Source organism: Scyliorhinus canicula, chromosome 14 (assembly GCF_902713615.1).
Source record: "Scyliorhinus canicula chromosome 14, sScyCan1.1, whole genome shotgun sequence".
In the NCBI taxonomy this organism is placed as follows: Eukaryota; Metazoa; Chordata; class Chondrichthyes; order Carcharhiniformes; family Scyliorhinidae; genus Scyliorhinus; species Scyliorhinus canicula.
In genome coordinates this window covers 97,305,322-97,331,243 of record NC_052159.1, presented here as the reverse complement: position 1 = coordinate 97,331,243, position 25,922 = coordinate 97,305,322, and the positions used below count along the sequence as shown (strand labels likewise).

The window sequence follows — 25,922 nt, the reverse complement described above, 5'->3', positions numbered from 1 at the left end:
TTCACATCAACCCATTGGGAAATCACCTATACCAAAGTTGCATCCTTACCGTCTACAGTTATTAAAAGATTCACACAGGTATGTGTGAAGAATCTTTTATTGTCCACAGAAGAGCAGTATTTTAAGAAAACTAATTTATTTTTGTAACCATTACAAACTTGCTGGATGGGGTAAGTCTGGTTCCATCAGTTCTCGAAACTGTGTGAACCTGGACAGTGAGTGCCGCAGAGTACTCAACTGAAGGTGTAATCAGTTAGACAAACCATCATTTTCTGACATTCACACATATTAATTTCCAAAAGACATTACTGGAAAGCAATCTAGAGTGGGAATTCTGATTAGTTTTCTCCCCTCCACAGCAGACGTGGGTGGGTGAGGAGAGTTGAGGCCAACTCTCTCAGCTGAAACAAGCTGACCTTCAGTAGAGGCAGAGCTCAGGCTAAAAGATTAGGGCTGGGTGTGGACATTGGATAAACATCCAGATTTGGCTGGCTTGGCACAGAATAATCACAGCAACATCTTCCAATGTCACTTTGCCATTAGCGTCTGGCTCAAATATATCAACAAGAATTTCAAAGTTAAATAAGTAAATTGTTTTCACTAATTTTTGGCCATGTTCAGACATGAAGATTTAGCTAACCTCAAAATGATTTGTTAGGGGTTGTGGGGGGAGGGAGGGGGGTCATGCCCCCTCCGACCCTCCCAATGCCTACACTGCTGTATCTAGTCCTTTAGTATCTAGTTCTGGGGTTCACTATTTGTTGCCATTTTATTCTGTATAAAAATTGCTTTTCAGCAGAGGAGCCCTGGGGATAGAGAAGCAATGATTTAGCGCAGAAAAAAATCCTTCTTGCAGTACAAATACTTTCCTAGCATGAAACAATGTAATTTGCATGATGCTGCTTTTATTCCCCTTCGAATACCTTACTTGCTATATACTTGCTAACATCTGTGTCAGTGAAGCATTTTGCATTATCTTGTACAACTACAACTTTCCTTCATGTTCAGAAATGTCTGTTGCACCTACTTTACAACAATATTCATGCCTTAACTTTGTCCGCCTTCTTCCAGACCTCCTGCCAGGTCGTCCTCTGAGTCGTGAAGACAGTGCTGAAAAACTGCAATGCTTTTGCCTACTTTACAAGCTAAGGGGTTTGGCCTCCCCCATGAAAAAAATGTGGTTGCGTCACTTCATGATGGTGCCTACTTTCTCTTGCAGACCCTCTCCATTAAACCTGGCTTTTTGCGCTACAAGCATTTAACTAATTTTAGCCGGCAATAGTGTGCTCTGCAGCAAGCTTTTCAAAATTTGTAGGGATTGAGTGGCTCTTCAGCTGCTTCAGAGGCGCAAAAGATCTTTAATGCTGATGTGCCGCAATTGGCTAATATTTGTCTTTGCCACTAATGACGCCAGTTCTCACTTTCGGTATCTACGAATTACACGTGCTTTGCTCAGATTTTGGTACAGTGGTTGCAAAACAGGCATTTTGCTAATTTTTTTTTTGACCAAAACCTATGTTGGTCCCTGGATTAATAAATATTTCTAAACAAAACAGTTGAAGAAGTCCATGTTTTTTTTCACAGCGATTAAGAGTTAATTAAAAATAGGTACAGTTTTTTTTACCTTGTGTACAAAGATTGCGCAAAGTTACACCCATGATTTTTCTTTTATAACTTGCACTGGGGATGCCCGAGCCCCTGGTGCACATGATAAGTGACTGAATGTGAAATTACTGTGATTGCAAAACTGTGATTTCGGTATAAAATCTTCTCCATTTTAGATCAAAAATTGAGCTAAAATTTTGGTGCGCTAAATTGGGTAGAATTCACCATTCCATGCTTCCGGCACACAAGAGCGTGTGAATTCATAAAATCTATCTTTTGAATCAGTGTGGTCTGTATATGAAAACATTTACCAAGATGGTAAATCTGGATGGCATATATGCAAACTATATGTCACTTGCAATGAAGTTTGACAGATAATATTGCCAGGCATCAGAGGGTTTTTCTCCCTGACGACAACTTTCAGGGGTGCTTTTTTTCCCTCTCCTGACTTCCCGCACTCATCAGCTTATACACTCCCATTTGTTATTTTTATCAAATTTCCATTAGAAAGTTTTTGTAACGATGGGAAGTTTTCGGCCAGTTAACAAGAGACATTGGAGCCTACAGAAGTCAATAGCAGCTGGGTGTGCCTGGATACCCAGCTGGCATTGACTTTTCTCAGCTCACCTGCTTCCCAACCTGCATCAAGATTGGTCTGGATGCTAATGGTACAGGGTTCACTATGAAGGCAGTCACTGCCGCTCCCATAACTGACATCTTCAGAGTGGCTCCCTGCAGAGAGGGGAGACCCAGAATCAGGGTCTGAAAAATTGAAATGAAAATAAGGACTTCTCCTAAGAGGTAAGAGATATTTAAATATTCTTTTCTAAGCATTGTTTAGCTAGGAATCGTATTTTAAATTGAAAGCACGTCCCTACATTTTCTTTCTCTTTAAGTAACATTATAGGAAGCTTACTCCTTGTAATATAAATGCCTTTGATCTTGCCACATAGTCTCAAACGACTTTTGCCTCGTCAGTGTCAAAGTGCTGATGCCTGGCAACATCAAATTTTATTTCTCATTATATCTCCTCACATAAAATGTGATTTACCATTATGTTAAAGAGAAAACAGCTTATTTATTTATGCATTCAGAGGAAACTGAATTTGGAAATTCAGGAAGCTGAGAAAAGTAAGATCAAATAAAATCCAAATAATGTAGACATTGGTTTGGATAATTGTGAAGCATAAGCCTGTAAACTGAACAGTAATGGATATTGTATTGAAAGTTCAGTTGTTGAACAGGCAATTATCTTTTGTTTTTCAGCCCGAAAGCTAAGGAAATTCAGTAAACTAAAGAACATCGGAAACAGCCCATCTTCTCTGCAGTCCGAAATGACATTATCCACTGTCAGTCCAGTTGCAATGCCAAAGGTCTCATTACATTCAGCTCGAGGGGTCCAGTTCACGCCGACACTCATTTCCATTTTACAGATAATTGAGCCAGAAGTTGTTTATGCAGGCTATGATAACAGTCAACCAGACTCTCCTAACTATCTGCTAACCAGCCTGAACAGGCTATGTGAGAGGCAACTTGTAGCTGTTGTTAAATGGGCCAAATCTGTACCAGGTAACCATACGAGTTTAAGAGATAATGTTCCAATCATTAGACAACACGGCACACACTACATTCTGTATCTTTAGTCCCTTTCTGGTGATGTTATGGTCATCAAGATGAAAGGTTTCATTGCTGAACAGCAGAACCAACACGTTTTTGAGTTCACTGTCACCGTAAAGTACTCGTATGTAGCGTAAAATCAGATGCAAAATGCAAGCTGCCTGTACTTGATCTTAAAAATGTGCCTGAATCTCTAACCTGAGCAGAACATCTACTTGCAGCAAAATCATATTCTGATTTCCCACATCAACCATGAGTACACCTCAACTCCCTATACAATCCATTTGCCCAAGCAATTTGTATTCTACATTGAAAGTTAAAATCAGCTCTCCTGTGTTCATTGCAAATGGTGTTAAAGTTTCCTTACCTGGTGAAATTGCTGTTAAGTTTCAATTCCAAAGATAGCATACATGAAACTGATTTGCTCTCAGCTTAGCAACAAAGCATTTCAGAGCCGCAATGTACATTGCCAAGGAAATAACAGTGGAGTGGGAACAGGTCTTGGTTTTGATCCCCCACATCATCAGGGAACAGCTTAAAGCTGTGCTATTGTGAGCCACATTTTATGAAAATTAGGGGACCTCCCACAAGAAGGACAGAATTATTGATGGTGTGTTAATACTGAGCTGCCCTCTGATGCTTGGCTGAGAATAATGTGAGTGGAAGTTTTGAAGAAGATCCCCTGGTTTCCTGCTGTTACCCCAAATGAAATGTGACCAATGTCAACCAAAGAAAACGGGACTAAGTAAAAGGATCATTCAGTCATGGAAAAAAAATATAGACTAACATTTTCCTTGGAGATTGACAGTAAGCACATTTGCATTACAATTACCAGCAGAATAATATGAACAATGTCAAATTCATAAATTTAACAAAATCCTATTGATTTTTTTCAGGCTGTAAAAATAGGATATAGGGTTTCTAAATAACTACTTGTAAATTGTATAACTAATACAATATTAGAGGACAGTTAATTCATTCAGAGAAAGAGAAATATAGGGAAGAATCTTTTTTTAAAAATGGCCACGTTTCAGGTTTTGATTCAAAACTGACGTGTTTCTCTCCTGAAACACAGCTACGTTTTCTGTCCAGATCGTCTGGAAATTGTGGGGTGCAGTTTGTGCCATTACTTTGCCAAGACGGGGTCTGCTAGAGCCGGCGTGCCTGGTAACACAGAGATCAGGGCGCCATCGTTAAAGGGCTACCCAATCAGCAAGAAAATTGAACTCCCTCCCAAGCCCCCAGGGCCATGGAGGACCCCCCTCCCCAAAGTATTTGGGGTAACACCCCACACAGAAGTATCGGGGGTCACTCACTCATGGGGGAGAGGAGTGTGCAGTAAGGGAAAGTTATGGCTCCCAGCAAGCCCTATTCTTTACTCTCTCTCTCTCTCTCCTCCTCCCCCCCCCCGGCAAGCAACCGCATCAAGGTTTAATTGCTAGACTTCCCATGGGGCTGCTGGCAACATGAGACTTTTAAGTGGGAATTAATTGGCGACGGGCTTGGAGGATGTCTAGGAACCTACCCATCCTAAACGTAACCAGGACAGAAGTGGGAAAGTGACGGGGTCCTCATTTGTCGAATTAAGTGTCTATGTTCCCCATGACCAAACTTGTCTTGCGAGAAGGCATAGAATTCTGCCATATATTTTGTCATGCTGTATCTGAGCCACACTCTCTTTCAGCATGGATTCCTTGCTAGCAGTTTGCTTTAGCTGAGCATTGATTTCATGAATTCATAGGTGTTAATTAATTGGGGACTGCTGCATATAATCATTTTTACTGATTCTAGACATTATGGATTATTTGCCCATTATAGAGTTCAAGTTTGCTCTGTGTTCAAAACACACTGTGGTAATTGTCCCTTTAAGGACAGAATAAGGGTCAAATCACTGCACATACCCCTGCTTCTAGTTCTTATGTTCATAGTAAGCCATATGGCCCATCACGTCTGCTGTGCCATTCAAAACATCATGGATAAAATCTACCTGAACTCCATGTCCACACCAAACCCCAGATCATTTGATTCTCTTGTCTCTTATCTCCTAAAAAATTATGAATGTCTTTGATATATTCTACAACTAAACATCCAAAGTCCTCTGCTGTGGATTGTTCCAAATATCCACAATCCTTTGAGTAAAGATATTTCTCCCCATTTTAATCCTGAGACTACGGTCAGATTTTGTTCTCAGTGGTGCTTCCAATGAATGGCACCAGCTCTGTATTAAACTTACACTTTCCCACTGACTTTTTGTGGATTTTGGACTGAAACTGAATGTAAATTGGGGAGTCAAAATATTGTCTACAGTGCCTCTGGCACCTGGGTGAACAGGACCAGCAAATTGTGTAGCTCCTCAAGCAATCAAATTGAACCATTGTTAATAAGCAGCAGACGGACCTGGAAGCATCAGATAGAATATTTAATTCAATGTCAAATCAGGTACAGAAAGCAAAACAAAGGGAGGAAAAGCAAGATTGAACTGAGATTGAGCATTAAAAGGAACAGAAAAAAGTTTTTAAAGTTCTGTTTAATCGTTTTTCTTTTTACAATTTCCAGCAATAATGAACATTTTAAGGAAGGAGGATCCAAAGTTGTAATTTTTAGTGTAAGAGAGATAGTTGTTGGGAGGTAATTAAGTCTTATCATGCTATTAATAATTTACTCATACTGGAATAGAAATGCCTTAATTTTCTGGTTAGTTTAGTAGTGATATTGTCAACCTCAGAACAGCAACCTCACTCCATTCCATTTGTTTCAATGACAAGCATCTCAAAATGATACCAATATAGCGCAGCTTTTGGGGAGAATGACAACTTCCGAATTTCTGCATTTCATTTTGCATGTGTGGTCGCCAGAAGTTGCTCTCTGATTATACTGCAATGACAGTGAGCGCTGTCAGCCTCAATATTATTTCTACAGCTAATTCTGAACCACTGTAGATATACCATTTAAAAAAGAAAGTTATTTATGAGCATTTAGCTCTCTAAAAGCCACCAACAGAAGTAAAGTCTCAGGTCTATTATTTCCTTCCCTAGAGAATTCATGTTGGATTTGTACTAAATAAGAACGATTGTACAGGTAGGATTAAAAGCATAGATAGTGCAGGAAAACAAACCAAAGTTAACATGGTCACAAAGCCACAGAACATTATTTCAGTTTTATTTCTGATCATTCTAGTTGCAACTTTATTCCTTGCAGTATACAAAACCTTTGCTCCCACCATCAGTTTTAATCCAACTTGCCAATTTCTCTTTAAATGGTAGGTTGGAGAACAATTCCATGACTGAGTTCTGATCATCTTTTTAAGTGTTTAATTAACAATGGCAAATATGTTACAAATGTCATAATATCTAGGAGCAGGCAATTCAGCCCCTCGGAGCTGCTCCGCCATACAATACGGTCATGGCTGATCTCCTCTTGGCCTCAACTTCACTTCCTGCCCTATCTCCATAACCCTTCAGCCCATTACTAATTAAAAATCAATCTGTCCCCTCCTTAACTGTATTCAATTTCCCGGCATCTACTGCACCTGGGGTAGTGAATTCCAGCATTCCACAGTTTCACGACCACTTGAGAGAAGGAATTTCTCCTCATTTCAGTTTTAAATCTGCTCCCCCTTATTCTAAAACTATGATCTCACATTCTAGATTGCCCCACAAAAGGAAACATCCACTCTACATCTACTTTGTCAATACCTTTTATCATCGTATATACCTAAATTAAATCTCCTCTCAATTTTTGAAACTTGAAAGAGTATAGGCCTAACCTGCTCAATCTCTCTTCATAAGGCAAACCCCTCATCTTTGGAATCATTCTAGTGAACCTCCTCTGAAATGCCTCTAATGCAACTATATCCTTCCTCAAATAAGGGGACAAAAACTGTACTGGTGCGGTCTCACCAATGCTTTGAATAGTACAGAAACACTTAGCTTCTGTTATACTCTATTCCTTTAGCATTAAAGGCCAAAATTCCATTTGCCTTCCTTATTACCTGCATACTGGTTATCAGCGATTCATGCACGAGGACACCCAGATCCCTTTACACGGAAGCACTCTGAGGTTTCTCTCCATTTAGATAATAAATTACCTTTCCATTTTTCCGACCATGGATTTATGTTGTATGTAGACTCTATTGCCCGTACAATGTTGCATATGGTGCATTTTATACATTGGACAAACAAGTGCAAAATGCTGTAGCTGCTGGTAACTGAAATAAAACTAGAAAATTCTGGAAATATTCAGCAGGTCTGACAGCAGCTATGAGCAGAAAAACAGAGTTACATTTCCGATTGATGCTGCCAGACCCACTGAGTATATCCAGACTTTTCTAGTTTTATATTAGTTTATATTGCAGTTGGTTGAAGGTGACATGGGGAGGCAGAATTGAGAATGTGTTTTGAACAGGATGTTTAATTGGACTTTCATTTCAATTTTTAAACTTCAAAATTTAGTTTTGGTAAGTTCAGAAGTATACATGTTGAATTGTTTAACTTTATCAGATTCAACGGTACAAGTATATTTAACCTGCTACACTTACAAAACTCACATAGATGAGGCTGATGCAAGCAGTTTGGTTACGTAATTTACCATTTTTGGCTGAGTCGTCACTCAGAACCTACATTTATTCCTTACACTTTTACAATCCACGAGAATATGAATAAGGTAGTTTCTAAAAACAAGGTCAGTTGTTCAGTTCTTTCATTATCCAGTCAATAATCGATTTTTGCTTCTAATTCTCATGAAGTATCTAAAATTCTAAATTATCACTTGCTTCTGATTAAAGGATTCAGATGCAGTAGTAATTTACTTCAGAGAAACAGCATGGTGGATAAAATGGAGGGACTGACTTCATTGTGCATATGGTATTTAGGAATGCCTTTGATAAGATACCACCTGGGAGATTATGAGAAAAGAATAAGGGATTCGGGTCGGATAACAAATTGGGTTGAAAGTTGCCTCGAAAGGAGGAATGAAAACAGGAGTTAAAAGCACTATTTCATACTGGTTAGCCATGGACAGTGATCCAAAGGATTCAATTCTGGCACCATTCCCATATTGTTGAATTAAATCCAGGCCTAGAATGATGTATACATTTTCAGGTATTTTGCAATTGGATAAGGTTAGTAAGATTTTAGAATCATGGCATTGTTACAGCACAGAAGGAAGCCATTCAGCAAGAGCAGGTCACCGAGTACCACTCCCCTGCCTTTCCCCTCATTGGCCTACAAATTTTATCTTTTCGGATAAGGATCCAATTCCCTTTGGAGTCATGCTTGCTTGAATTTGCAACTGTCACATTCTCCAGCAGTAGATTCCAGATCCTAAACTCACTACATAAAAAGGTTTTCCCCTCCTGTTGCCATGGCTTCTTTTGCCACTCACCTTAAATCTGTGACTTCTGATTCTGGATCTTTCCACCAATGAAAGCAGTTTCTCCCTATCTATTCTGTCCAGATCCCGCATGAGTTTGAATACCTTGATCAAATCTCTCGTCCTTCTCCAAGGATAACAGTCCCAACTTCTCTAATCTGTCTACATAACCAATGTTCTTGATACCTAAAATCATTCTCATAAATATTTTCTACACCCTCTCTAATGCTTCACATCCTTCCTTAAGTGTGATGCTGAACCGACATTTTATAATGTTCATCATAACTTGCTTGATTTTGTACTCTATGTCCCATATATAAAGCCCAGGATCCTGTCTGCTTTCTTATCCATGTCAATCCACTCAGGCCGCCTTCAATAATTTGTGCACATATACCCCAAGGACCCGCGGCTTCTGCACCCTGTTCAGAATTGTAACTTTTATTTTATATGGGACTGGATTCTCTGGTTTCCCAGTCGCATGTTTCTTGGCAGTGCACTGTTGATGGGATTCTATACTCCTGTGGCTTGTAAATGGGATTTCCCATTGAGCCACTCGCACCAGCAGGGTGTCTCTTTTGTTCCAGGAGCTCTAACATTGTTCACAAATCTGTTGTGTGGCATTTTGTCAAATGCCTTTTGGAATTCGTGTACACCAAATCAATAACATTACTTTAATCTACCCTCTCTGTTACCGCATCAAAAAACTCCCAAGTTAAGCAGTTGTTAAAAGTTTGTTTGCCCTTAACAAATCTGTCCTGGTTCCCTTAATTAACACACATTTGCCCAAGTGACTGTTAATTTTGTCCAGAATCATCAGCTGGATCATAAAGCTACAAACAATTTATTAACATTAACTGTGGGTCAAGTATATACAAAAGAACAGATCAATATCAGTATGAACATGCACAAACCATTATTTCTTTCCCAACTCCCTAGTCAGTCTGAGGTCACCTGACTCTAACATTCACTTATATACTAATGGGACTCCTAGTGGTCAGTTGGTGAATTACAACACAGCCATGCTATCACTACATCCCCTTTCCTTTGATTGAATAAATAAATACATTGCCATCAGTATATTTACAAGTGATATGATTAGCCTGTGAGTCGTAACAGTATTTTTTTCTTTAACATTTTTAAAACTGGTTTAACAAATTACAAGAACAGCAAGCATAATATGTAAAAATAGTCCAAATCTACAAATTGATTCGATCACGTTTTCTTCTGACTCTGGTTAACCTTTTCAGTTTGACCTTGCTGCTCAGAACTTGTAGATTCAATGCTCTCCATGACATTCTTGTGCTCAGGAACTGTTGAACTATCTGCCACTGCAGCTGATGTTAAATCTGACATAGATTTGTCATCCATCACATTGTTGTGAATGTTTTCTCTGGTTTTCGAGAGTGTGTGACGATTTTGTCTTAAAACCAACACATGCACGACAATTTCTTCTTAAAACCAACCCTTCCTCTGTCTGTACATTGTAGGATGAGGTGCTACTTCTTCAAGTACAATGGCTTTTCTCAATCAATTGCCTGAATCTTCTATCCTCACACTGTCATCACTACTCAGTGGTAGTAAAGTTCTAGACACTCTAGCATAGAACTGCTTTTGTTTTACTTTAATATTTTGCATTTTTTGCAGTTCCACTGAATTCGCCTCCTTTTACAAATATGGAGGTGTTCCCTTCTATTCATGAGTAACCCTGCTGGTGCTTTACCGTGTGACATTGGTAAAGCTTTGTAACATGATTTTGCGGGATCAGATTGGCTGTCCATTGCTTTCTGTAATGATTGTTTTACGATATGTATACTTTTTTGTGAAGATTTTTGGGATTCATGCCTATACGAGCATCATCATTTTTTTGTTTCACACATAACTTGGAATGTATCCCACTGGTAGGTTCTCCTATCTTCTTTATAACTTGTGGTTTCGTATATGATACAGATGATAGATTAGAAATGAGATTGACATGCAGATCCACATCTTCAACAATTTCCCTATGAATATTATGCATCGGTGCTTCTTTAAATTGTAACTCGTTGCTGAATGGTAGTGCACTCGTGAACACAACGCTGAATTTGTTGATAGTGTTCTCAAAATCGGTGGAGTGTTAATCCAGTCCTTTGTGGATGTATACCAACTGCACTGGACCTAATTCTTCACAGGACTGATCACCTAATAAAGAATCCAAGCCCTCGGATACAATAGACAATGGGACAGATTAAACTGTTCTTCACCACCACACTCAAGTCACAAGCAGAATAACATTTGATGCTTGAACCATCATAATCTCTCAAAGATATTTTGTGATTTCTTCAAATTAGTCATGCTGATTAAATTGGTTTCAGCACCAGTGTCTAACTTCAATTGGACCCCTGTACTGTTCACGTCAAGAGGTCGCAGCCATTTGTCCTCATCAACCGCATCTCTTTTTAATGGAGCATCAGTTTGCATTTATTTAAGTGCTGGAGAATTTTTTGATGTCTCCAAAATATTCTTCTTCTCTGTTATTACTCCAACAAACAATTATGTTTCACCACTGAAGACTGTGTCTTCCACTGTGCTGACTGATCTGGCATTGAGCTTAGAGTAACAATTCTGAGCAAAGTGATTTTTTTCCTTTTCGTCTGGAACAAAACTTACCAAAACCCTGGAAACTGGCTTAATTTGTGCTTTTGACCATATATTTTACACATAAATACTTTGCCCTGATCGTTAACCTGTTTGTTGGTGTGCAAGGAGCTGCAGGAACTTTTCCTCTTTTGGGAGGTTTCCCGCCTTTCTGTACAAAGCGCGGCAACCGGAGTGCATTCGTCCAATAAGACACCGCCAGTACTGAGAAACATTTTACAATGTGCTGCTAGCTTGTGAACCTGACAAATCTTAACTGTTTGTTTGATGGACGGATCTGATTCCCTCAGCAGCCATTCACTCAGCTTATTTTCATTCACTCCAAACACAATTTGTCCCGAATCATGGAAGATTCTATCGCAGAAAAATTACAGGTTTTAGCTTTAAACTTTAAATCTGTGATGAAATGATCTATGGACTCTTCTGTCTTCTTTAAATGTGATGCAAACACATAGCATTCATAAATTTCATTATTTCTGGGGGTGCAATGTTCATCAGATCTTCAAATTACTTTGTTAAATTTTTTACTATCTTCATCGTTTGCAAATGTAAATGTATTAAACGTAGCAATTGCTTCGGGCCCTGCCACTGTTAGGAGCATCGACAACTTACGCAAATCTGATTGATCTCCTAAATTTACTGCAGTAAGAAACAGATTAAATTGTTTTTTAAACACACGGCGGTTGCTGTCCACATTATTCGGAAATCTGAGACTCATCCCGTGTGACCGTTCAACCCTTTCCGATTGCATGGCCAAGGAAAGTGACTTGGGCTTTTCCAAATTCATTTTTGGCTAGGTTTATCACCAAACCCGCCTCCTGAAGTCGACCGACTAACTCCATCAGATGGTTTAAATGTTCTTTCCATGTCTGGCTCAAAGTTACCAGATCGTCGATGTATACCGCACAATTGGGTAATCCTGAATCAACTTTGTTAGTTAACCGTTGAAATGTGGCTGGTGCGTTGGCGTAACTTTGAATTGGTAGATACCATCTGGAGTCACAAAAGCTGAAATCTCCTTTGCCCTTTCGGATAAAGGTACCTGCCAGTAACCTTTAAGTAAATCCAATTTGGAAATAAAAGCTGATTGTCCCACTTTCTCAATGCAATCCTCCAAACGTGGGATAGGATGAGAGTCCGTTCTTGTAACTGCATCAACATTTCAATAGTCCACACACAATCGTTGGGTACCATCTGGTTTAGGTACCATCACTATGGGTGAGCTCCATTGGCTGCAACCCACTTCAATTATGCCATTTTTAAGCATACTCTCAATCTCTTTGTTAACCTGTGCCAATTTTAAAGGGTAAAGTCTGTATGGATATTGTTTGATCGGAACAGCCTTTCCCACATCTACATAATGTATAGCCATTTTAGTACCTCCCAATTTATCTCCACAAACTTGCCCATGTGATATCAATAACTCTTTCAGGTCAGTCCGTTTATCCTCTGGAAGGTAACTCAACAATTTATCCCAATTTTTAAGAACATCCTCATTTTCCAATTTAATTTGAGTTATGTCAAATTCACAGTCATCTGGATTTGGTTCATCACTTGGAGTTAGAATCATTTAAACCTCCTCCTTTTTCTCTCCTTCCCTTTCAAAGTACCTTTTAAGCATATTCACATGACACACTCGGTGAGTCTTCCTTCTATCTGGTGTTTTTACCACATAATTCACCTCACTTAATTTCCTTTCAGTCTGATAAGGTCCACAAAACCTTGCTTTTAAAGTTCACCGTCCATTGGTAAGAATGCTAAAACTTTATCTCCACTGGCAAAACTACGTACTTTGGATTTGTTGTCCGCTATCCGTTTCATCACATTTTATGCAACTTATTCATGTTGTCTAGCCAATCACCTGCTCTATTTAATTGTTCCCTACAATTTGACACGTAATATAATAATGTAAGTTCTGATTTCTCACGCACCAATTTTTCCTGAATCAATTTAAGTGGTCCTCTAACCTCAAGACCAAAAATTAGTTCAAAAGAACTGAATTTGGATGACTCATTAGGTGCATCCCTAATTGCAAACAGTACAAATGGAATTCCTTTATCCCAACCCTCTGGATAATCGTGACAATAAGCCCTCAACATTGTCTTTAATGTCTGATGACACCTTTCTAACACTCCCTGCGATTCTGGATGGTACGCATTTGATTTAAATCGTTTTATTCTGAAGCTATCCATAACTTCTTTGAATAACCTTGAGGTAAAATTTGATCCTTGATCAGATTGTATTTCTGTGGGTAGTCCATAGCTAGTAAAGAATTTAAGTAACTCCTTCACAATCTCTTTAGCTGTAATATTACGTACTGGAATGGCCTCTGGAAACCTAGTAGACATATCCATTATCGTTAAAAGATATTGATTCCCACTTTTTGTTTTGGGAAGCGGTCCAACACAATCAATTAGGACCCTTGTAAAAGGTTCCTCAAATGCTGGAATGGGTATTAAGGGCGTTGGTTTTTATCACTGCTTGAGGTTTCCCTATCACTTGACATGTGTAACATAATTGACAAAATTTAACTACAGCTTTATGTAGTCCAGGCCCATAAAAATGTTTCTGGATTTTAGCTTGAGTTTTCCTTATTCCCAAATGACCTCCCGCTGGTACCTCACGTGCAACTCGCAACACCTCTTTTCTAAACCCTACCGGCAATACTACTTAGTGAACTTCTGCCCACTTTTCAGCTGCCTGCACATGTAATGGTCTCCATTTTCTCATCAAGACATCACATCTACGGTAATAACACTCTGGTATACACTTAGATTCCTGTTCCGTGTATGCTTTCCATTACATCCATTTTATTTCTACATCTTTCTGTTGTAACTCTGCCAATTTTCCTGAACTAAAAATATCCACCTCATCCTCCACCTGTTCTTGTTCTTTTTCAACCATCTGATCAAAAATCGTTTATGATAATTGCACTTCAACTTCATCTTCACTCTTTGATTTCTCCTCTTGACTTAACCTATGATTGTGACCTTGTTGCTACACAATCCGGACAAATCCCTGGATATTCGTCCTTCAACACTTCAGTTGTCTGATTTTACACTGGCCTATTAACCACGGTAGGCATCACTCCCAACTGCGATCCAGCTATATCATTACCCAAGATAAACTGTATTCCTGGAAAAGATAATTTCTCTATTACTCCTACTACCACTTCACCACTCTTCACTGGACTTTCCAACCTTATTTATATAATGGAACGCTACTCCTCTCACCCTTAATTCCACATATTACCACCTTTTCTTGCAACCTTCTTCCCAAGCTACATAACACCTCATCTCTTACCATTAAAGATTGACTAGCTCCCGTATCTCTTAAAATTGTGGCTTTACCTGCTCCTCCTGATACACATGAGTGAACTTGACCCACACAAGTAAATTATTTAAATATATCTAGTACCTTCTTATCAATCACCTCTTGATTAGACTGTACAATCTTTTGCACCTCCTTCACTTCACTTGGGCTCTCCTTTACCACTTTAACAAATCCCACTGTCTTGCCCTGTTTTACCACATCAGCCTTCCCAGTGCTTTTCTTCAACCATCAACATTGTGACTTTACATGGCCTAGTTTATTACAGTAAAACATTTGAAACTTTTCATTTCTTTTCCACCCTCCTGGATTTCTTTTTTAATCTGAGGTACACTCCTTATTATCTCCCATCAGATCACTTGAGTATTTCTCATGTCCCCAGCTTCTTTCCCTCAAAGGCTGAAACTGATGTCGGAAACCAAGCTTTGATTTATGAACTAATTCATAATCATCTGCCATTTCTGCTGCTAGCCTTGCAGTTTTAACCCTCTGTTCCTCCACATGAGTTCTCACTACATCAGGAATTTAATTTTTAAACTCTTCCAAAAGTATAATTTCTCTGAGAGCTTCATACGTTTGGTCTATTTTCAAAGCCTTTATCTACCTATCGAAATTACTCTGTTTGAGCCTTTCAAACTCCATGTATGTTTGACCAAATTCTTTCCTTAAATTTCTAAACCTTTGTCTGTAGTTCATATGTACCTAAGATGGTTTTTTTACACCTGCTCATCCGTCCCAGATACCTCATCCGGTAGTAATGCAAACACTTATCTAGCTCTGCCTGCCAGCTTTGTTTGAATCAGTAATACCCACATGTCCTGTGGCCATTTCATTTGTTTAGCTACCATCTCAAGTGAAATGAAAAAGGCTTCGACCTCCTTCTCGTCAAACCTTGCCAATGCTTGGACATATTTAAATAGATTCACACCAAGCCTTCGACTTTGACACTCTTTCTCACTATCCTCATCACAATCCTCTAACTGTACGTTCCCCTTTACGTCTGCCAATTTTAACTGACTGTCATGTTTCATGGCCATTTTCTGAAGTTCAAATTCTCTCTCTTTATCTTTTTCCCTGATCTATATCTCCCTTTCTCTTTCTGTTTGTTCTGCTAGGGCTATTCTTTCTTTTCTCTTTTCTGCTCTCTCCTTTCCTATTTCCTCTCTCTCTTTTTTCCTCTCTCTCTCTCTTTCACTTTCTTTTTCCACTCTCTCTTTTTCCTTTGCCACTCTCTCTCTTTTTCCTCTCTTTCATATTCAAGCTGCTTTAATTCTTTCTCATGTTCCATTTGTTTAATTTGTAACTGATTTTTTGCCATTTCCAATGAGTCAAACGGTATCTCAGGCAACTTTAAATGCTTAGCCACCGCCATAATTACCTCACCTTTTCGCATTTGGTCAGGTAATGTTAACTGCAATGTTTTTGCCAAATCTAACAGTCTGCTTTTAGTCTCTGTCCATAAGGTACTGCGTGTGACCGTCTCCACCCCCAAACACTTCAGAGCCTCTGAAAGAGCCATTGTCCAGAACACACTCCCCACTTAAACTAGAATACCACACCGGATAAGCAACCACAATATGCTCACCTCTCGCTGCCTTTAAGTTCACTTAGCCAATCCAATAGATAGACTTTTATCCCGGACGAGCGCCCAATTTGTTATCGGCCAGGGTTTAGAGAACCCCAAAGTGTATCATGAAGTTCACCTGACCCACAACTTTTAATAGATTGTGTTATGGGGAGCACACAGCCCACTCTACAGTTGTGGTCCAGCAGAAATGGAAAAGTATTTTTAAAGCAAAACAATGTTTATTCAATGAACTCAAGTTAACCTTTTTAAAACAGAAAGTGAACATCTTTGCAACCATTAATTCAAATACAACCCCAAAGAATACAACACTAAGTAATGCTTAATAACTTTCCAAATAACATCCAGAAGACAAAAGAAACACCTTTTAACAGAAGCACATTAGGTTTATATTCACTACTGAGAACATTTATAATTCTGAATTCACCAAATTATCAAGAGATAGTCTTTTGATGGCAGAGAGAACAGCAGAACAACTGCTTGGTCTGGCTTCAGCTCCAACACTGAAAACAAAACTGAAACACACCCTGTAGCAAACAACCTAAAACGAAAGTGAAACGCTGACAGACAGCCCAGCTCCACCCACTCTCTGACATCACTGCAGTAATAAACACCCATTTCTTAAAGGTACTCTCACTACAGATACTTATGTACACACCCATTTATAAACAACCATTTCTTAAAGGTACTCTCACATGACAACAGTCTGTACAGATTTTTCCCCTTTTCACCCCCCTTCCGCCGTGACGAACAGCCCCTCAAACACGGTCACAAAAATCCCCCACCTTTCCTCAAACTCTACTGAAGAGCCCCTAAACTCATACTTTATCTTCTCTAATTGCAGGAAGTAGTACAGGTCACCCAACCAAGCCGCTATCCCCAGTGGCGATGCCGACCGCCACTCCAGAAAAATTTGCCGGCGTGCAACCAGAGAGGTGAAGGCCACAACATCGGCCTTCCTCCTCTCCATGAGCTCCAGCTTTTCTGAAACCCCAAATATCACCATCAAAGGGTCCGGGTCCACCTCCTCCTCCACTAACCTGGCTAAGACCATGAACACTCCCGCCCAGAATCTTCCCAATTTTTTGCAACCCCATAACATGTGCACGTGATTCGCTGGCCTCCACGCACACCTCTCACACTCATGCTACCCCCTGAAAGAACCCACTCATTCTCGCCTGAGGTATATGCACCATGTGCACCACCTTAAACTGTATCAGGCTCATTATTACACAAGAGGAGGTCCCGTTTACCCTACGCAGTGCCTCACTCCATACTCCCAAATTGATCTCCCCTCCCAGCTCCACTTCCCATTTCTCCTTGATCTTCACCATCCACTCGCCTCCCTGCTCCCCAGCCACTTGTATATATCCCAAATTCTTCCCTTCCCTTCCACATCTGGAAGCAGCAGTTGCTCCAGCAGGGTGTATCCTGCAACCTGGGAATCCCCTCCAGACCTTTCGTGCAAAGTCCCTTGCCAGCAGATACCCAAACTCACTATGCCTTGGCAGATCTACCCACTCTCTGAGCTCCTCCAGACTGGCGAACCCTTCCTCCAAATACAGATACCTCACCTTGACCAGGCCCACTTCCTCCACCTCCTGTATACACTATCCATCCCCCCAGAGTTCAAACCCATGATTCTCACACAGCGGCGTTAGTACCGACATCCCTTCCACCCTTAAATGCTTCCTCAACTGATACCATATTTTTACCTTGAGAAGCTCATTAATTATGTCCAAGCAAATTCCCCTCCAACTTCCCTGACAGACCAGAAGATGATTTATCTGCCCTCCCTCAGCTGACAGGATGCAAGGTTCCGGTGCCATATTTAAACACCAGTCCAGCATACCCGTATCACTCTCTCCAGCCCACATGCCTTCACCAGACTGTGCAGAATGCCAGCAACCCTGAAGGAAAAGACTAACAGTCTCAAGGAGAAATCTGTTCCTTGATTCAAGTAGCCTTCCTCCGAGCCCATTACTTGTGAAGCACCCGTGCCCCACTAGGAACGCTACCCACCACACCTGGAGTCTTCATCCAGTAAACAATGTGTTATCCCTATGACGTTCTTGTTTATGATCATTTTATGCAACCTTTTTGAGGTCCAGCTTCCCTCCCCTCGGTCTTCCCTCTGCCATCCATTGTTCATCATCCTCGTACACCTCCTTACCCCTCCACATGTCATTGTGAAAGCTTGCTCATCCACCAGACCTCACCTCACCTTCTCGTGACCTCACCTCGCACTCTATCCCGGTTGAACTTCAGACCCTTGTTGCGGGGGCAGTTTGATTCCCGTAATCTGGACAGGATCTGGAATCCTGTCCAGATAAACACTGCTGCATGGCACCAGGAATACGGAGACCTCTGTGTTCCCCAACTTCCCTTCCCTCTGACTTCCATTATTCATCATCTTCATCCACCTCCTTATCGCTCCATATGCCATTGTGAGACCTCACCCTTCCACCCCAAGTCACCTCACCGCCACACGAAAGATACTGAGCTTTAAGAGGGTTAAATTATGAAGGTAAATTACAAAACTTTTATTCCTTCCTTTAAGTTACAAAGCCAATGTGCAGAGGGAAAGTCCTTAATCAGTCTACTCGCTTTCTCAAAAAAACAAATCAAATTCAAGTTGAATCCAATTCATGGTAGTCACATGAGAGACATACAAGATCCTAACTGACAAGAGACGGAATTTCACCTCATCTTGGACTTGATCTGACGCTTGATCTTAAACAAAAGGCCAAGAAGGGATTCCAATAAATTTGGATGGTTTTTGGCAGGTCAAATTCAGAATTGCTTTTTTGCCTGTCGTTTTGATTTCTTGCCAGTGAGTCGTCAGCAGGCAGCAGTACTGTGTTTAACTCCTAAAATGAAAAAGCTACGTTTGAAGAGGGATGTCTATCCAAACCCACTGCTTTATTATTCCCACTGGGGAAGTTGACTATCCCAAGATGCATCCTGAGCAGTACTGACAGTTGACTGTTGAGGGGTTGTTTCTCCAGTTTAGCAACTTCTTGTAAGGCCTTGGAATTTCAAGTTCCTGAGCTTATGAAGGGGCCACATTCTAGAGGTAAAAAAAATCCAAAGAGCAATGGGCTGGATTCTCCGATGTCGGGATTCTCCGTTGCGCCGGCAACCCGGGGATTTGACAACAGCGTGGGGCTGCCCACAATGGCAAATCCCATTGGCCGGCTGGCGAGGCGGAAAATCCCAGGGGGCGCACCACGGGCAAAATTCTCCGACCCCCCGCAGGGTCGGAGAATCGCCCGGGACCGGCGAAACTCTCGCCCCCGCCATGGCCGGAATTCTCCGCAACCCGGGAATTGGCGGGGGCGGGAATCACGCATCACCCCAATCGGCATGCCCTCCGTGCCGATTGGCGAGCCCCCTGCGACGATTCTCCGGCCCGCAATGGGCCGAAGTCCCGCCGCTGAGAGGCCTCTCCCGCCACCGTAGTTTGAACCACCTCTGGTGGCGGCGGGATCGGCGGCGCGAGTGGGCTCTTGGGGTCCTGGGGCGGGGCGCGGAGCGATCATACCCCGGAGGGTGCCCCCATGGTGGCCAGGCCCACGATCGGGGCCCACCGATTGGCGGGCGGGCCAGTGCCATGGGGGCACTCTTTTTCTTCCGCCGCCGCCACGGCCTCCACCATGGCAGAGGCAGAAGAGAATCCCCCAGCGCACATGCGCCAGTGGTGACGTCAGCGGCAGCTGACGCACCGGCGCATGCGTGAACCAGTGAAGGCCTTTTGGCCAGCCCCGGCGCCGGGCTTGTCAAAGGCCGTTGTGCCGGTTTTGGCGCCAGTCGGCGTGGTGCCAACCACTCGGGCGCGGGCCTAGCCCCTCAATGTGAGGGCTTGGCCCCTAAAGGTGCGGAAAATTCTGCACCTTTGGGGAGGCCCAACGCCGGAGTGGTTGGCGCCACTCCGCTACCCCGGGATCCCCCGCCCCGCCGGGTAGGGGAGAATCCCACCCCACACCAGAAATCTGGTGCAGCGGGACGGGGAATCCCATCCAAGGTCTTTTCTTTCTGCAGACCCTTTTTAAAATTGTTTTGCATTTGTAAAATGAAATTGAAAACCTAAATGGGCATGATCTTAGCCTGTTCATGGATAATTCATTATATTAAAATAACTCTATTCTCATTTCTAAAAAAATCTAAATATGCTGCACAGGTTACAAAAGTCACAATAAAGCAGATAACTATTTCTGCTGGGAAAAAAATGAATTTTCTATCGTTGGTCCATGTTTGCTAATGGTTAACTGATCATTTTTTGTAATGTTGCACAATTTCACTGATAATCATCTTCAGTTATTTTGATCCAGCCTTCGACATTGATGACACTAAACTTTGCTTCATCGAGCGCGATTCTCCGGAATAAATTCCTAAATGTGCTAGCGTGCAGAAATTGCCACGTGTTTCCCCGCACTCGGCTCAGCGAGGCCGGCAACTCTATTGAACATTAATTGGTCCACTTAACAAGGCCTCGTGGGCCTCTCGCCCCAAATGACAGCTCACCAGCTGATTCGCCGGGACCGGGCTCTCCACCCGCTAACAAGGTGGAGCAGCACTTGAGCTGCACTTGCTCGGCCAATCCCAGCCAGCTCATAACAATGGCGCCAAGGAGACCAGCCCCAAGATACGGGATGCTGACCTAAGGAGGTTCCTGGACACAGTGGAGGCCAGAAGGTGAGCCACAAGGCAGCTAGTGCTGCTTGGGATGAGGTGGCGGCAGCAGTCAGCTCAGTCAAAGTGACCAGGAGGACTGGCCTCCAGTGTTGTAAGAAGGTCAATGACCTACACCAGGTAACACGACTGAATAAACACCAAGGCCCCTTCTCCCCCACCTCCCCCCCCCCCCCCCCCCCCCCCCCCCCCCCCCCCCCGCCAAGGGAGCATCCAGCCCTCCCTTCACCCCCATTCCTCCCCACAACTGTGAGCCACATGTCTGGCTAACAATGACCTCTCTTTGTCTCCCCAGGAAAAGCTCTCCCAGAATCGTCAGGAGAGGGCCCAGACTGGTGGTGGGGTGCCGGACTTGAGAATCCTCACCTCCTTCGAGGAGCGTGCCCTGGAGGTGACCGTAGTGGCTGAGGATAGGGCGGTCACCCACACGGTGGTTGGAGGACGCCGCAGAGGTGAGGAACCACGGGGCTCCAACTGGAGGACCTGTCAAACGTAAGTATTGATTTCCTTACAGACTGGTGCGTCCCTCCCACTGACCACATGTCCATTCTCTCGCAGGGCCTCCAGCCTGAGGCGCCGGCCCATCCCAGGTGGCACCCTCTCCCGACTCCAAGGAGAAAACCTTGGAGGAGAACTCCGAGGACGCAACCATTATAGTCGCATTGAAGCGGTCAACCCCACCCTCCACCAGAACAAATACACCCATTTCAGTGGGACATGTTAGTGGACAGGCTTCTGGAGCACAATCAAGTGAGCATCTCCTTACTAACATCTGGGGTCTTGTGCCAAAGTTGGGAGAGCTGTCTCACAGACTAGTCAAGCAACAGCCTGACATAGTCATACTCACAGAATCATGCCCAACAGACAATGTCCCAGACACCACTATCACCATCCCTGGGTATGTCCTGTCTCACCGGCAGGACAGACCCAGCAGAGGTGGCGGCACAGTGGTATACAGTCAGGAGGGAGTTGCCCTGGCAGTCCTCAACATCCACTCTGGACCCCACGAAGTCTCATTGCTTCAGGTTAATTATGGGCAAGGAAACCTCCTGCTGTTTACCAGATACCATCCACCAGTACTCCTCCACATTGAACACCACTTGGAGGATGCACTGATCATGGCAAGGGTGCAGAATATGCTCTTTTGGGAGACTTCAATGTCCATCACTAAGCGTGGCTCGGTAGTACCTCCACAGACCGAGCTGGCTGGGTCCTAAAGGACATAGCTGCTAGATTGGGACTGCAGCAGATGGTGAGGGAACCAACAAAAGGGAAAAACATACTTGACCTGATCCTCCCTAATCTACCTGGTGCAGATGTATCTGTCCATGACATATCGGTAGGAGTGACCACTGCACTGTCCCTGTGGAGACAAAGTCCCGTCTTCACATTGAGGATACCCTCAATCATGTTATGTGGCACTACCACCATGCTAAATGTGATAGGCTTTGAACAACTCAAGACTGGACATCAATGAGGCATTATGGGCCATCAGCAGCAGCAAAATTGTATTCAACTACAATCTGCAACCTCATGGCCCAACTAGTTTCCCCCACTTTACTATTACCACCAAGGCAGCGGATCGACGCTGGTTCAATGAAGAGTGCAGGAGAGCATGCCAGGAGCAACATCAGGCATACCAAAAAGTGAGGTGTCAACCTGGTGCAGCTATAACACAGGACTACTTGTGTGCCAAACAGCAAAAGCAACAAATAATAGACAGAGCTAAGCGATTCCACAACAAATGCATCAGATCTAAGCTCTGCAGTCCTGCCACATCCTGCCGTGAATAGTGATGGACAATTAAACAACTCAGTGGAGGAGAAGGCTCCACAAATATCCCCATCATCGATGATGGAGAAGTCCAGCACATATGACAAGGCTGAGGCATTTACAACAATCTTCAGCCAGAAGTCTCGAGTGGATGATCCGTCTCGGTCTCCTACGGAGGTCCCCAGCATCACAGATGTCAGTCTTCAGCCAATACAATTCACTCCACGTGATATCAAGAAACGGCCGAAGGCACTGGATACTGCAAAGACAATGGCCCTGACAATATCCCAACAATAGTACTGAAGACTTGTGCTCCAGAGCTTGTCGCACCCCGAGCCAAGCTGTTCCAGTAAGCTGCAACACTGGCATCTACCCGGCAATGTGGAAAGTTGCCCAGGTATGTTCTGTGCACAAGAAACAGGACAAACCCAAATCAGTTAATTACCGCACTATCAGTCAACACTCCATCATCAACAAAGTGATGCAAGAAGTCATCAACAGTGCTATCAAGCAGCACTTATTCAGCAATAACCTGCTCACGCACACTCACTTTGGGTTCTGCCAGGGTCACTCAGCTCATGACCTCATTACAGCCTTGGTTCAAACATGGACAAAAGAGCTGAATGCCAGAGGTGAAGTGAGAGTGACCGCCCTTGACATTAAGGCAGCGTTTGACCGAGTATGACATCAAGGAGCCCCAGTTAAACTGGAGTCAATGTGAATCAGAGAGCAAACTCTCCGGTGATTGGAGTCACAAAGGAAGATGGTTGTGGTGGTTGGAGGTCAATCATCTCAACTCCAGGACATCACTGCAGGAGTTCCTCAGTGTAGTGTCCTAGGCCCAACCATTTTCAGCTGTTTCAGCAATGACCTCCCTTGCATCATAAGGTCAGAAGTGGGGATGTTTGCAGCTGACTGCACAATGCTCATCACCATTTGCGACTCCTCAAGTAATGAAGCATTCCAAGTCCAAATACAGCAAGACCTGGACAGTATCCAGGCTTGAGCTGACAAATGGCAAGATACATTCATGCCAGACAATGGCCATCTCCTACAAGAGAGGACCTTGCCACCATCCCTTGACATTCAATTGATTTACCATTGCTGAATCCCCACAATCAACATCCTGGGGGGTTACCATTAATCAGAAACTGAATTGGACTAGCCACATTAATACTGTGGCTACCAGGGCAGGTCAAAGACTAGGACTCCTACGGCGAGTAACTCACCTCCTGACCCCACAAAGCCTGCCCACCATCTACACAGCACAAGTCAGGAGTTTAATGGAATACTCTCCACATGCCTGGATAGGCGTTGTTCCAACATCACTCAAGAAGCTTGATACCATCCAGGACAAAGCAGCCCGTTTAATTGCTCCCCCTTCCACAAACATTAAAACCCTCTACCACCGCTGAACCATGGCAGCCATGTGTACCATCGACAAGATGCACTGGAGTAACTCATCAAGGTTCCTCAGACAGCACCCTCCAAACCCACGACCACTACCATCTAGAAGGACAAGAGCAGCAGATAACTGAAAACCCCATCACCTGGAAGTTCCTCTCCAAGTCTCTCGCCACCCTGACTTGCAAATATATCTCCGCTCCTTTACTGTTGCTGGGGCATGTCATAATATCCACTCATGTATATCATGGGATGCAGACAGGCAGTGATTGACATAGGATAACCAATGAACACACACAACACAGAACAACCAATCACTAGACAGGACAACACCACTATAAAGCCCACCTGGCATGAAGACTCTCTCTCACAGGACACGGCTAGGGAGATAGTCGCAGTGCACAGGCCAAGGAACCTCATCACCATGTGATAGAGAGCTAGTCTGGTCAAGCAAGTAGGAGGTTATCAGTTAGGTTAATAGAGTGTCAACCCACAGCAGATTATGTACAGCAATCAACAGGTTCAATAAAACAGTGTTGGACCATCTCCTGTGTCGGAAGCCTGTTTCTCGTTTCACTGCATCCAGTTGCAGTCGATGTTAGACCAACACAGATAACACATCAGGGCATTGTCCTGGAATTCCCTCTCTAACTGCGCTGTGGGTGTATCTACACTTTAAGGACTGCTGTGGTTCACAAAGGCAACTTACCCACCACCTTCTGAAGGGCAATGAGGAGATGGGCAATAAATGCAGGCCTAACCAGCAACCCCCACATCCCGTAAATGAATAAATAATTTTTTTAAACCATACTGCTGGTGTTGCACATCTGGCGGAGGCAGAAATCCCCCCAGGCAAGACAACAGTCAGAAGGCTGCTGGATTCCAGGACCCAGCTGGACCCATGCTGAGCCTCTGGAACAGGGTCACACGGAGCTGATGGAGATGATAGGAAGCAGCCGGGACATTCAGAGGGAGATATCAGTGTCACTCCAGCAGATCCATAGTCGATTGGAGGAGTCCCAGAGGCTACAGGTGCAGGAGATGATGCTGGCAATAAATGGCATAAAGGCTAACACTGCTCGGATGGCGCCCACAGTGGAGAGCCTGGTGCACGATGTTGGCACCATGCTTGAAGATGTCTAAGGCGTCACTAAATCGGTGATGGCCATGGCTGAGGATCTCGACAGAATGCCTGCCTCGCTGGTGGATGTCACCCAGTACCAGGCTGACTTGATTAGGTTCTGGGGGACAGCTGTCAGGTGGGCATGGCTGAAACGCTGCAGAGCTTATCCCAGTCGCAGGTGGGCATTGGCGAGGCACTGCACAGCGTGGCCTGGTCACTGGGGGATGTGACCCAGTCACTGAGGAGCATCGCCGAGGGCGTCGACATCGCGGTGCAGACATTGGGGAACTGCCAGGGCTGGCAGAGCCACATGATGCAGGGGCACACGGGGCTCAAACCAGTTGCCCCTCCATCCCAAGTTCGAATCCAGGGCTCTATGGGCGCTGACCGGGATGAGCCCTGGTGCTAACCCAGACCCTGGAGCCATCGAAGGCCACGGGACGAGGTAAGCGGCTGGGTGCCTCCGCCACAGATGTGCATCCAGGGGAGACACCTAGATGTAGTGGTAGAGCTAGTAGGATCACTGAGGGCACTGGTAAAGGGGGGGGGCGGGGTAGGTAGGGGGTGAGGGGATGTGTGAAGGGTGAGGGTGCGGTGGCACCATCGGAAGAATGGGGACGTGCATTGAAAAATAAACCCCCTTGTGCACAACCAGTAGGGCGCTTCAGTCATTTTCTTCCACTGTGCATCACCGCGTGCAGGTGAGCTAGCATTCAGCAGACAAGCAGGAGTCAGACTATGGCACAGATTGAGGAGCACTAGGGGCTGGTTTAGCTCACAAGGCTAAAT

At 43.6% G+C, this 25,922-nt stretch overlaps 1 protein-coding gene across 1 annotated transcript in view; it reads left to right on the top strand.

Moving 5' to 3' along the window:
- Nucleotides 1-25,922, top strand: part of LOC119977507 (progesterone receptor-like) — a 411,675-nt gene that overhangs the window by 317,166 nt on the left and 68,587 nt on the right. The window contains exon 5 of the mRNA XM_038818543.1: nucleotides 2,872-3,174. Coding sequence (XP_038674471.1) covers nucleotides 2,872-3,174 — 303 coding nt within the window. The remainder of the gene's footprint in view (nucleotides 1-2,871; nucleotides 3,175-25,922) is intronic.